At 38.0% G+C, this 14,399-nt stretch overlaps 2 protein-coding genes across 7 annotated transcripts in view; one reads left to right on the top strand and one right to left on the bottom strand.

The window, feature by feature from the left end:
- Window positions 1-14,399, bottom strand: part of RB1 (RB transcriptional corepressor 1) — a 75,057-nt gene that overhangs the window by 16,436 nt on the left and 44,222 nt on the right. For 2 of the 6 annotated variants that reach the window (XR_011557334.1, XR_011557333.1), the window contains exons 15-19: window positions 14,276-14,307; window positions 14,095-14,171; window positions 13,698-13,900; window positions 5,484-5,637; window positions 2,075-2,193 (exon numbers count right to left, since the gene is read on the bottom strand). Coding sequence is in view for 2 of the 6 variants with exons in the window: in XM_070732341.1 (XP_070588442.1) it covers window positions 2,075-2,193; window positions 13,698-13,900; window positions 14,095-14,171; window positions 14,276-14,307 (431 nt within the window). In the remaining 4 variants the exon portion in view is untranslated. Of the gene's footprint in view, window positions 1-2,074; window positions 2,194-5,483; window positions 5,638-13,697; window positions 13,901-14,094; window positions 14,172-14,275; window positions 14,308-14,399 lie in introns of those variants that run through there. The other 4 variants (XM_070732341.1, XM_070732340.1, XR_011557332.1 and 1 more) reach the window with 3 other exon arrangements.
- Window positions 5,171-7,328, top strand: LPAR6 (lysophosphatidic acid receptor 6). Its single transcript, XM_070732344.1, has one exon. It carries the CDS (start codon window positions 6,127-6,129, stop codon window positions 7,150-7,152), a length of 1,026 nt encoding a protein of 341 aa, XP_070588445.1. The 5' UTR covers window positions 5,171-6,126; the 3' UTR covers window positions 7,153-7,328.

Here is a 14,399-nt window from a genome sequence, read left to right as displayed (position 1 = left end):
AACTGGAAAAATTGATGCATATTGGTTTATTTTGTTGATGAAATGCATGCCCCCAGCGTTTTTTTTTTAAATAGTCTTCACTTTATGAATAGTTTTGCTAGCAAAATCCATTCTATTTTACTAAAGTTGGTGTGGGATTGGTAGCTTGAACATTTCTGAACATAATGATATGAAAATTGAACTGGAAAAATTGATGCATATTGGTTTATTTTGCATATAAATGTATGCCTCCCCCCGTGTTCAATTATTTCAATTTATATAAAAATTATGCTGTTAATTTCAAACTTACATACTTTTTTTTAGTAAAATGGATTTGTTTCATAAAATTAGTTCTCTGGCTACAATGTGGTTGATTTTCAAAAGGATATTCTAAATATTTCTAGCCAAATATGTATAAAAAGTGACAATAATGGCACACAGCAAGGCCGAGGGGGGGTGGCCCTTTTGTGGCAAAAATAAACCAATAAGAACCATTTTTTCCAGTTCATTTATATTTTTCTTATATTCAGAAATGTTCACTTTAGTATATCAAACCTTTTGGGGGGAAATTCCTTAGGGATTTGTAGCCCTAAAAAATAGAAATTGACACGAAATTCAGAAAGGATGGGGGGAGGGGCTTTTTGATCAAAATAAAAATATAAGTCTCAATTTTTCCAGTTCAATTTTCATATCATTATGTTAATAAATGTTCAAACTAGTTTTCCAGTTGAAAAAGTTTTCAAAAAGATCAAATTCAAGTACCTAAAAAAATTCTTTTTGGTCCGGTCACATACAAACAGAAACAGACTCGAAGTGATGATTTTTTTTTGCCCAGAAAACAATTAGCCACCACCCCAAAAATATTTTTTGATGATCAGCATTGTTAAATTGAGTAAATGAATGCCTAAGATTTTAAAGAATATTTCGGATTTGGAGCATAAAAAAATAAAAAGTGAAAATGGTTGCAAGCAGCCGGGGGGGGGGGGGGGCACATTTCTGATGTTAAAAAACCAATAAGAATCATTTTTTTCAGTTCCTTTATATTTTTCTTATATTCAGAAATGTTCAAGCTACCAATCCCACACCAACTTTAGTAAAATAGAATGGATTTTGCAAGCAAAACTATCCATAAATTGAAATAAAATCACAAAAACGGGGGGGGGGTGCATTATATCAGCAAAATAAACCAATAAGATTTACTTTTTTCATTTCAATTTTCATATCGTGTGCAGAAATGTTCAGACTACTTTCCAAGTGAAAAAAGTTTTCAAATTGACCAAACATAAGCACTTCAAATGAAGAGTTTTCGGTCCGGGTCGTATGTGACCCGAACATAACATTAGGAAGTTTTTTTGCCCAGCAAAAACTAAGCCCCCCACCCCCCCAAAAAAATTCTCATAGAGAGAACCCCTGAAATCATGAAAAGTCATGAAATTTCAAGTTTCAGATATGCAGGGAAAATGTTTTACCGGGGACTCAAACTTGGTTTCGGGTCACATAGGACCCGAACAGAACAGCAGGGTTTTAATGGGGTTTTACTAATGAATGTTTTATACTGTTTTAGAAATTGTTTTTATTTGTTGGAAGCTGCCCAGTGTCCTTGGGAGCTGGGTGGCATATAAGTAAAACAAACAAACAACAAATTATCAAATATGTTGCAAAGTACAAGATACAGAATCATGGATTTAAACTGCAGGCTATCTGCATCTATAGGGGCAAGCAGATTGACAAAAATAGCCTTGCATTATCAAAAAGCCTGCTCACTGTTTTCTGCATTGTAACGATACCTGTCTGCCCCACAAAAGCAAAGCTTGCAACACAACAACTTTCATGATTTTGACAAAATTACCAAGTACTGAAGGTTATGATGATAGGAAAGTAAATTTTGAGTGAATATTAAGGAAATTCTTAAGAGAAAGTATCACTTGAAAATGGTAACAACTACTCAGAGAGGTAGCCAGTTTCTGTTTCCTGCTGCATTTTGTTCAAGCAGATGCTACATAGCCATCTATCAGCAATCTTTTAATCTGGATTCTCATAAAGGTAGCTCTGTATGAAAGTGGAAAATATTTCCTTTGAAGACCATCTTACTTACAAATCTGCAGCACTGTGATTATGTTGAAGAGGCTGAGTAAAATAGTTGGCAGGTTCTGGCTCATCAGCTTGCCCCTCTCGGTCTTTGGACTGCTTTATCAGTTCAAATAATGGTGAATTCTAAAAGACACCAAACAATAATTTCATTTATTTACATTCTTCTTACTCATAACACAATAGTCTATCTTAGAAGTGCCATTTATGACCTCTCAAAAGGAAGCTAATTTTCATATGCGTTTGTTTCAAACATTTGTCAATACAGCTTTTAACAGCAAAGATTTAGCAACCGTAATACATAAAGTATATATGCATACAGAAAGTTGCATGTTAAGTTATTTAAATAATTATTAGTAAATCACAAATTATGAAATATACTGTATAAAGAAATCAATGAACTATAATAAACATACACAAATTTGTAAGACTTTCGTACTATTCTGCTTTATTTTGTGTCACAATTAAGCCAGATTTCCACATAATAATACCACGTAAAAATGTGCTATATTGAGTCTCAATAAGGTTCAATTCTGTAAGCTTATAATATTAGATAGACAGGCCTTCTAAATCTTGCACTGCCAATTCTGGATGCCAATGAAAAAAGTGCAGTCCTGCAAGTACCACAGTAGCATCCAAGTCCTGAAATTTCTTAGAGGTCTCTTATTCAAGTACTATGTAGTTCAAAGGAATACTTCTTACTTAACCCTGGAATGAAGATAAGGCTATATAAAGGAAAATGGCCAAGAAATATGTAGTAAAACAATTCCCAAATATCATATATTAGAATAAAAATAATGCACATTGTCACCAAAAAGGCAAGCTGCGATATAAACTTTTTCAAAATGTTGGTAAAAATTAAGCATCCTCAGGGATGATGAAATATTCTCTAAAAGTTGGGAAGAAACCAAAATCACAGCTGAAATGGAATGAAATAACCTCAAGGTTCATTGAATGCTGCACTTGTTTACCTCAATTATCAACATTTGATTTAAAAACAAAGTAGCTTTTATTATTTCTACCTTAAGTCCAAGGAGGCTCTCAAAATTAAACTATTTATTCTTTTGGAAATTTTGCAAATAATTTATGTAGAGAGATTATGTAGAGAGTGACCATATTTTTCAGACTATAAGACACATTTTTCCCTCCCAAAAGAGGGTGAAAATTTGGGTGCATCTTATACTCTGAATGTAGCCCCGCCCACTCACCAACACCTATCCTTTGACCTCCACGAATCCTCTTCCTGGCTGCAATGATTGCCACTGACAAAGGCTTGTATTTTTGGGCTCCACCCGTTGCATTTTTCAGCCTCCAAACACTTGTGCAGTGCCCAAAATGGCCACCCAGAACAGCTGCTGATTTCTCTTACCCCTTCCCTGCTTTTCCTGCTTTAGTCACTGGAACTCCCTGAGGATAAGCTGTACTTTTGAAGCTGTTTTTCAGCTGAAACAGGAACTAAATGATCTTCCGTGCTTTATCTGTTTTTCTAATTGCTGCTCCCTCCCAACAATCAGCTGTGATTTAGAAGCATGGCCCCAACCATCCCCTACCTCAAAACCAGAGAAAAAACTAATGTGCTGAAGCTGACCAAGCTAAGGAATATCCAGATGAATATCTGGTAGGCAGAATCCCCCCTCCCCAACAATTTTCTTCCTGAAAAACTAAGGTGCATCATATACTCCAAAAAATACGTATACTAAAGTACTTAAAAAGCACAACCAATTTACATTATTATTTCCAACACTGTACACAGAAATTCATTTATATTAAGTAAAAATGCAAGTGTCTTTATTCTCTATAGATCAACTTTTGCATATACAGCTAGTCGAATACTCAAAACTACCAAAATAGTGACAGAGCATGACACACAAAGCACCTCTTCAGAAATGCTGTAGTACTAGTTCTCAAAGGAGGCAAACTGCATTATCTTGACTCATTGTCTAGAATGTTTTTAATATAATAAAGAAATGGTAAAAAGCGGCACCCAAGAAAAACAGTATGGATACAAAGATATTATTTTTCTGGAGGAAAAACCCAATTTACTATTACCTAAAGATAAGTGTGCATTACGGTATTTTTTTTAGGAATTCATTTACATTTTGTTTTCAGCATTTCCTCAAAAATTTAAAAAGACATTTACAGAAAATGCCATATCAATTCTTCTAAGCGAGACGTAGCATAATTCCACCACTAAGTGGTACTTGGCTGTAAGTTTCATAAATGGAATTTAAAGTAGTACATACATACATATCTACAGTATTTATGAACAAAGACAAATGTATAAAACACTTAAAATTTCACAAGAGTTCTTTTCATTATTTTGTTATCATAATTTCTGAACAGTCACATAAGAAATAAGATGCCATAAAATTCATATAAATTCACTTGATGTAGAGATTAATGTTACTAAGCAGAGCCACACCCTACATCTAGGACTTTGTACTTTCTTTCACTTTTTATCTAGAGAAAATATTTAGATAATCACATTTTTACATAAAGTTAAATGTATTAAATTTTGTCCCACAGCATTAAGCATCCTATATTTAGTTTCATATACATGTATAGGAAATCAAGATGAAGCATTAATTAAGGCTTTCATGAAATAAAGACTGATTCCAAAATATCTCAACTCCAAAACTCATTTGAGTCAACAAGAAAATGCCAGCTCAGAAAATATAGCATATTAATGCAGAAAAATAAAAATGTTTTGGAAAATCTGTAAGAACACAGTACAGCAAAAATATTCCTATGTATAGACTTTCTGGGAGGCTGGAGGGGACTCAGGCAAACGGTGCCGGCATATGGGTGGTGCTAGTAGGAAGAAACAGGCAAACACTGCATATGTGTTGCTCCTGGAGGCTGGGGGAGGGGCCAGCAGGCAAACGCAAGACATCAAAAGGTGGCAGTACGCAACTGGGAGGGGGGGGGGGGACAGCCAAACTTCCCATTCAGCATCAAGCAGACAGGGGCAGAGGGAGAGGCAGCAACAGAACTGCCAGTTAGGTTTCATGCCAGAGTGCAGGTGCAAAGACAATGAAGGGAGTGAAAATAAGCCAGAGGCCCATTGGCCAGGGAGAATTGCTGGGGGTGGGCCGGAGGAGGAAGAAAGATGGCTGTAAGCGGTCTGAGGTATGTGGCTGGAGGCTTGGCCAAGGGTGGGGACCTGAAGGTCCCATTCTGTATTTCACTGCATGAATGTGGCAAACGTGGCCTTAAAAAAGCTTTAAATAATGTATATGTATTACGTTTACCACAGAAAAACACTTATGTTTAAGTCTAATAAAGTTTAAGTTTCTAAAATAAGTTCAGACTGGCAAAGATTTCAAGAGTGTTAAAGACGTTTTGATTATCATACTTAGTTATATGCATACTTTCCAATACAAATATTTATGACTAAAATCTTTTCAACTAAACACCTTAAAGCAGAATTGAAAACTGAAACCTTTTGTAGCTCAGCCCCTTCTTCCTGTGATGTTATCATGTAAGTTGAGTAAGCATGGGTAGGGCTTTTTGTTTAATCTTCTCTGAAGACGGAAACACATAATAGCAGAGTAGCATCTGAGGAGGGAGCTGAAATTCAGCAAGAAAGGACATGCTTCGGAATTTTATTCTAACGCACAGTTCAACAAGAAGATTGAAAACTGCAACACAGTGATGAAACCTGGACGTCTATTTTCCCAGGAATTTCAAAGTTTCTTAATTTAAAGGATTTATTTGTAATATTTTTTTATTTCCAATATTTTTTCCAGTGAATGAGAAGGAGCAATCTCAATATTTGAAGAAATTATATTTTGGATTTTAATTAATTTGAAGGACAATGTTCCTTATTTCTGAAATGTACTACTGTCTAGATTTGTGAACATGAACAACTACTATTTTTTGGAAGAAATGAATGACATATTGATAAATAGAACTGGCTTACTGAAGTATGAAAATTTCAAATAATGTGGACCCAAGAGAAGGGAAAGACTACATTGATAAATCATCTGAGGATTTACTACAGCTATAACAAAGGTAGAGACTTACTGAGGAATTTTGATAAACAATTAAGCTATCATAATGGTGGCAAATTCAAATTGTACTGTTCAAGACTCCTTTAAATATACTTTATATGGCTGTGTGTTTAGTATGGTATTTGTCCTTGGTTTAATATCAAACTGTGTTGCTATTTACATCTTTACGTGTACACTAAAAATCAGAAATGAAACTACAACTTACATGCTTAATTTAGCAATATCAGATCTTCTTTTTGTGTTTACATTACCATTCAGAATTTACTCTTTTGCATCAAAAGACTGGCCATTTGGAGATGTACTATGCAAGATTTCTGTCACACTGTTTTATACAAACATGTATGGGAGCATTTTGTTTTTAACCAGTATCAGTGTTGACCGTTTTTTAGCAATTGTATATCCATTTTGGTCAAAGACAATCAGAACAAAAAGAAATGCAAGGATCATCTGCATTGTAATTTGGATAATTGTGACAACAGGAAGCATACCAGCAAGTTTTTTTCAATCCACCAATGCTCGTGTTACTACTGAAGGATGGACACACAATACTTGTTTTGAACACTTTTCTGAAAAAACCTGGAAAACCTACCTTTCAAGAATTATTATTTTCATTGAAACCGTAGGCTTTTTTATTCCTCTCATACTGAATGTGACATGCTCTGCAATAGTTATAAGGACATTAAATAAGCCAATTACACTGACCAGAAATAAATTAAGTAAAAAAAAAGTTCTACGAATGATACTTGTCCACTTACTGATTTTCTGTTTCTGTTTTGTTCCTTATAATATCACCTTAATACTTTATGCCCTCATGAGAACCCAAGCATGGGTTAATTGTTCAATTGTTACTGCTGTTAGAGTTATGTATCCAATCACTCTGTGTATTGCTGTTTCAAACTGTTGTTTTGACCCTGTAGTATATTATTTTATTTCAAGCAGTATTCAAAATTCAATAAAAATGAAAACTTCATCAACAAGGAAACAAAGATTTTCTGAAACTCAAGTTTCTGATACTAAAGTTCAATCCCAAGCATTAAAAGTAAGAGTACTGGATATTGAATCTACTATATAAATGGTGTGGATGAGAGTTAGAAAATAGACTGTTTAGGCTATAAATATTCTTATTTTTTCTACAAATATAAATGGTTATATTGATTTTAAAGTTGTGACTTTTAAACACTATTTTAAATCTGTAAACTGTTGTTTCATAAAATTTATATTATCAAATTAAAAAAATATTTCATCTGTGTGGTGGATTTAAAAGAAAATCTTTTTTATTATTCACTATTTTAGGAATAGGAGGTTATAATAAACTGCTGATAGCTTTCCTTATTATCCAGTAAATTATTTTCTATGTTACCAGTATCAATATTAACATCATTGACAATTTAATATTTTACTCAAAGGTAATTTGTTATTGAAAAGACTGCGGAAGTTTATAATAAATTTTACCTTTTAAAATGAAGAGAAATAGTTTATGGTGATTGTTTACCAACTGAGCCTTGATATTGTTTATTTGAATTATGAAGTATTAAATATAACTTTCAACTCTCACATGGAATTAACACATTCTAAGGGAGATATTATTATCTCCAAAATTTTGCTGACAGTTGAAAAAATTCCTACTGTGAATGAGAAAATATTTGCATAGTCTTTGGACAGAAAATTATGAGATTTTCAGATACATTTTTGGAATGCTAGTTAATTGAAGCAAAAAAATGGAATTATATTGTACCTTTGAAGAGGGCTCCTCAACCTCTGGGCCATGGTTCAATACTGTGCCATGGCCTATTCATAATTTGGCCATGTGAATGGCTGGCCAGAGCATGCATGGACAGAAATCAATTTGTGTGAGCAATAAGCCAGCCAACAATCGTGCATGCACACCACCTTGCCGCTCGCAGAAGTGGAGCTGCGCATGCATATGCTGGCCTGCCACTTGCGCTGTCAAGTTTCTCTCTCCTCCCCCAACCAGGCCACCAAACCACAAAGGTTGAGGACCACTGCCTAAGAAAGATACATAAATTCCATCTAAGTGATAACTTGTGATTTTGAAAATTGTTTTAGCTAGTAATAAGAGGGAACAATTAATACACTAAGTTCACAACATAAGATATTGTTCATTTACTTTTAGCTTAAAATATGAACCTAGATATACAGGTAGTTCTCCACTTATGACAATTGACTCCAAAATTTTTATTGCTAAGCAAAACAGTTGTTAAGTGAGATTTGCCCCATTTTATTACCTTTCTTGCCACAGCTGTTAAATGAACCGCTGCAGTTGTTAAGTCAGTATCACAGCTGATAATTGAATCTGGCTTCCCTATTGACCTTGCTTGTCAGAGGATTGCAAAACATTGCAACCATCTAATACATGCCAGTTGCCAAGTGCTTGAATTTTGATTATGTGATGATGGGATGTCACAAAGGTTTTAAGTGTAAAAAAAACAGTCATAAGTCACTTTTTCTGGTGCAACTTCAAATAATTACTAAATGAATGGTTGTAGTGATATACTGTATGTATACAATTTATACAATTTATTTTTATTTATAAACTTCCCATGTTATGGTTTTTTGAGTACCTGGCTAATTATGGCTTATTGAACAATCCATGGTTTTAAAAAATGCTATAAGTGATCATATAACTATGGTGAGATTCCAATGTCTTTTCTTCTGGTCTATACTTTACACATTTGTTCACTTTAATTTTACTGTTTAGTTCGATTAGTCTTTAAAAGATATCCGAGAGCTCAGATGGATTTTTATATATTGTGTTGGCGGTAACACATCCTTTAAGTGCACAATTGCACTTGGAAACTACTATCTTCAGCCATTAATTAATTGTTCATCATCTTTTACCAGCACAATAAACTACTTCACCCTTAAAGATCAATAATTCACCTTAATTAAAGACCAATAATCAGTTGGTTTTATTTTCTCTGTTATTTTAAAGGCTTGGTGTCTTGAGAACATTTTACAATAATCAAATCATAATCAAATTAACACTTGTATATTAATAGTATGAAAAAGCGACTGCATTAGTAATACCAGTAAGTAAAATTGGCACAAAATTCTCAAAAGGCACTTTTGAGAAATTGGAAAAAGACACCTTTTGGGAAAAGGCATTTCTAGCTGCAATCAACATCAAAACATAATAAATTACAAATATATCAATAATCCTTATTCAAAAGCAAAATGTGCAAGAAATCATCTTCACTATAAAGTTATGACTAAGGCTGAGTAAAGCATTCAAAAGAGATGTTTCCAACATGTAGAAACACATGACTCTTTAAATAAAGCAACAATTTTATTTACAAGGTCCACACAATTCTTTTGGAAGCTACACCCAGTTGTCTCTGCATGTATGCACATGCAAAGTCACTTCTCATTTAGGAGCAACCAGAGCATTCAACCTTAGGAGCTGGCCTCCAGCAATTTGCCATTTTAATTCCACATAAACCTCTGGGCCTCACAGGAACCAAACATATTTCTTAGAAAATAAATATAGCCTGTGGCAATGAGCCAGACTCTGAAATATTTCTACTTGCATGGTTATGAAGAGTAATTATAGCAAACTACCATAGGAAAACTTTGGATTGAACTATGTTGTATAGTTTTATGTTGTATGTTATACAATTGTAGAAGTCACAATGTGTAAAACATTAAGGTAGCTTCTGTAAGTAACTTTAATCATTCCTTGTTTTTTGTATTTTATTCATTTATCTTTAGAGACTTTAGGATTCTAAGTAGGATTTTTCCTATACATGTCAGGATTTCCCCCCCTATGATTCAATTCACCAAGAAACATGGAACTTTTCCAGTTCATCATATTAGTTGGGGAATTCTGGGAATTGGAAGTTCACATATTTTAAAATAGCCAAGTTTGATAAACACTGATTTAAAGCAAGTACTGTATTAGATTGTCTCTGCTAGTAAGTATAATTACAAATTTTGAGCAGTATCTTGTAAATAATGTACCAAAATATGAAATCTAAATTCATTCATTCATGGTTTTTTTAATCTGTTATTCTAAAAAAAAAAAAAACCTCGCCACGCAATAGCAGAGATATATAACATACCTAAAGATAATTTCTATCTAACTTTCTGTATGTCCATTTTCATTTAGATATATAAAATTATTTCATGCATATACACATACAAGCACTCACACATTTATCAGAAACTAATATCCCATGTTCTATTATTTTTAAATAAGTTTTCTAGTAACTTTGCATCCTATTATCTGTATTCATAGAGTTTTAATCCTTGTTTTGTACTCACCTTTTTCCAAATTGACTGATATAAGAACCATTTGAGGCAGTTTCACCACTAAGGGAGAACTAAAATGAACTCCCGGCTTTCCTGGCTGACAAAGGGTATGATCTAGTTCTGTCCAAGATAATATCAAGAAGCTCAGATAGAGGAATGATATATCTTTAGAAAAATTAATGAAGTAGTTGCAACAGAAGTTCAAAGAGGAAAAGATTATGAACTACAGTGATCCCTCGAGTATCACGAGGGTTACGTTCCAAGACCCCTCGCGATACTCGATTTTTTGCAATATACCGTGTTTCCCCGATAGTAAGGCAGTGTCTTACTATCTTTTTACCCCCAAAAGCCCCACTGTGTCTTACTTTGGGGGTATGTCTTACATTTCCCGGGCACCCGGGGCCGGCTCGTCTTCGGGCTTCGGCCCGGGCGAGGCCTCTTCTCCTCCGGGCGGGTGGCGTTAGGCGGCGTTGCGCGGCGTCGGGCCTGGCCTCCATCCCTCCTGCGCCGCGGCGGGGCCGGTCCGCGATGTGCGTCCTGGGGGCGCCCGGCTGGCCGGCTCCGGAGGCTGCGGCTCCTCCCGCTGCTGCCCAACGCCGAGGATGCCCCGCGCCCAGCCCGGCTACGGCAGCAGGCAGGCAGGCAGCCCCAGGCGCGGCGGGGAGAGCAAAGGCGGCTTCGGCCCAGGCGAGACCTCTTCTCCTCCGGGCGGGCGGCGTTAGGCGGCGTTGCGCGGCAGGCGCGGCTGCCCGGAGGAGAAGAGGCCTCGCCCGGGCCGAAGCCGCCTTTGCTCTCCCCGCCGCGCCTGGGGCTGCCTGCCTGCCTGCTGCCCAATGCCGAGGATGCCCTGCGCCCAGCCCGGCTACGGCAGCAGGCAGGCAGGCAGCCCCAGGCGCGGCGGGGAGACCAAAGGCGGCTTCGGCGCGGCGGGGAGAGCAGGCAGCCCCAGGCGCGGCAGGGAGAGCAAAGGCGGCTTCGGCCCGGGCGAGGCCTCTTCTCCTCCAGGCAGCCGCGCCTGCCGCGCAACGCCGCCTAACGCCGCGCAACGCCGCCTAACGCCGCCCGCCCGGAGGAGAAGATGCCTCGCCCGGGCCGAAGCCGCCTTTGCTCTCCCCGCCGCGCCTGGGGCTGCCTGCCTGCCTGCTGCCCAATGCCGAGGATGCCCCGCGCCCAGCCCGGCTACGGCAGCAGGCAGGCAGGCAGCCCCAGGCGCGGCGGAGAGACCAAAGGCGGCTTCGGCGCGGCGGGGAGAGCAGGCAGCCCCAGGCGCGGCGGGGAGAGCAAAGGCGGCGGCGGGAGTAGCGGACGCCTCCCTCGCTTTTAGTACCGTGTTTCCCCGAAAGTAAGACATATGTCTTACTTTCGGGGTATGACTTATATTAGCCGACCCCCCTGAAACCCCCATATGTCTTACAATCGGGGGGGTCTTACTATCGGGGAAACACGGTAGTGGTGCGGAAGTAAAAACACCATCTGCGCATGCGCGCCCTTTTTCCATGGCCGCGCATGCGCAGATGGTGGAGTTTGCGTGGGCGGCGGGGAAGACCCAGGGAAGGTTTCTTCGGCCGCCCAGCAGCTGATCTGCTCGGCAGCGCCACAGCAGCGAGGAGCCGAAGATCGGGGTTTCCCCTTTGCGTGGGCGGCGGGGAAGACCCAGGGAAGGTTTCTTCGGCCGCCCAGCAGCTGATCTGCTCAGCAGCACCGCAGCAGCGAGGAGCCGAAGATCGGGGTTTCCCCACCGCCCACGCAAAGGGGAAACCCCGATCTTCGGCTCCTCGCTGCTGCCCGCCCGCCGCTCGCCCGCCCGCCCGCCGCTCGCGAGCAAGAGGGGGAGAGATAGAGAAAGAGAGAGAAGGAAAGAAAGAGATGAGAGAGGGAGGAAGAGAGTGTGAGAGAGGAAGAAGCAAGATAAAGAGAGAGAGAAAGAAAGATGAGAAAGGAAGAGAGTGACGTCATCGGGTGGGAAAAATCGCGATATAGCGTTTCACGAATATCAAGATCGCGAAAATCGAGGGATCACTGTACTTGGTTAGCTATGGGAAGCATGGTTTTCTATAACATCATCTTATTGTTGAAAAACTATTACAGGTAGTCCCCAACTTACAACCACAATTAAACTCACAATTGCTGTTGCTAAATGAGACAATTGATAAATGGGTTTTGTTCCATTTTACTACTTTTATTGCCACAATTGTTAAGTGGATCACTATCATGGTTATTAAATGAATCCGATTTCCTCATTGACTTTCCTTGTCAATTGGGTAGGTCACACAAGGTAATCCATGACGCCTAGACACTGCAGCCATCAGGCACTTGCCAAGCGTCTGAATTTTTATCACATGACCATAGGGATTCATAATTAAAAACATTTGTGACTACAGCTAAAACCAGAAAATCTTGATATATTCTGTAGAAATCACTTAGAGTTCAGTTTTTGTTACTGCAACTTTGATTAGAGTTAAAATAATGTTTGACCATCAGCACTATCTGAATGCATTTGGACTGAACACTTTCAGAAGTAATTAAACACAGTATAAAAACTAAACTGAAAAATTGTAATAATGTTATTAGCATAAAATAAGTAAGTCTTTGAAACAGTAGACCAGCAGTCTCCAACTTTTCTGGCTTTGCAGACCACTGTAGGGGGAGAAAAGGGGATGATGGTTCCATGCAAGCAGCGGGTGAACACATGCAGCTCCATTTACACAAACAGCTAGCATGTGTGCCCACAGCTCACAGATAGAGCTACATGCTCAGGCTCATCCATTGTGCTCACACACCACTTCTGCAGCCTGCCTCCAAACAGGAAGCGGCCCAGGGATTGGGGACCCCTGCAGTAGAACACTATGGAAAGAGTAAGGTTTTATTTAATGTTTGTTTGTTTGTATAATCTTGTTTACTTCTTAGGATACAAAACTTCCAAAGCTAATGCAAATGCTAAATTTATCTTCTTAATCAGTTTCACCTCTGGGAACAGCTGATTGAGGATATTCAGGGAGGCCATCTATCCCCCAATCAGTTTTTCTTATTTTCCTCCCCAAAAACTAAGGTGCGTCTTATAGTCCAAAAGATACAGTAATCTGTTTCCAAACACCGTGGAGAAGCAAAACTATTATAAAGAAATAGAAAATGTAGTCTTCAAAATAGTCTTCCCAATTTAAAAAGTATGTGTCTTCTACTGAGGAAGTAGGTATCACTTCAACTCCTACTTCACTTGGCTTATACGTTTATAAAATGTAATGTCGTAAGGTAAATTCAGAGTTCACCCAATAAACTTTATAACCAAAATAATTTTATGGAACATAGATGTACAAAACCATGTTATTATATGTTTAGGAAACAACTTACTGATTGCCATGCAAGTGATTCCATAATTTTGTGTTCACAGCATTCCAGGTGTTTTATCATCTCTCTGGTCAAGCTTGGTTCTGCTTTAATGAAGCTTTCAACAATCATGTATAATTCAAAGGCTTTCAAATCCAGGATGTTGATGATCCATGGAAAAGACAAGTCTGTCTCTATGTTCATGCTCTGTGAAGCATTTCTTGAAGCTTAGGAGAACACAACTAATTAATGTAGAGCAACAGTCATGTATAAAATTAGTTGCTATGCTGTTATTTCAAGACTTTACATTTAAAATAACATTTTAAGGATGGTAGATTCCCTATCACAGAAAATGCTTTGGGAAAAGAAGTTTGTCCCAGGAATGACTGCTTGATAAGGCTTCTAGTTAATTTGAACTTACTGCCATAGGTAGCCATCACTAGCTCAAGAGCACAAGCCAGCAGAGAGATGTGGAAGATGTCATTATTCAAAAGTTTGCTGTAAAAATAATAACATACCTCATTAACAACTTTTTATCACATAAGCATTCTAAAACAGTTTTACAAAGTAGAGATATCTAAAGAATATTTTATTAAACATACCTGAAATTATGAACTGACAGACGTTTTTCTTCCTGTAATAGATATAAAAGTAAAAATTTAGCATAGCATTTTATAAAGCTAACATATAGAGCACTGTTGGTGAACTTTTTCAGCACCGAGTGCT

Source organism: Erythrolamprus reginae, chromosome 1 (assembly GCF_031021105.1).
Source record: "Erythrolamprus reginae isolate rEryReg1 chromosome 1, rEryReg1.hap1, whole genome shotgun sequence".
Taxonomy (NCBI): Eukaryota; Metazoa; Chordata; class Lepidosauria; order Squamata; family Dipsadidae; genus Erythrolamprus; species Erythrolamprus reginae.
Note: the sequence above shows the minus strand (reverse complement) of the source record. Positions and strands in the feature narration are given on the sequence as shown.

Coding starts and splice junctions, on each gene's coding strand:
- LPAR6 (XM_070732344.1), top strand. CDS start 6,127: ATGGTGGCAAATTCAAATTGTACTGTTCAAGACTCCTTTAAATATACT.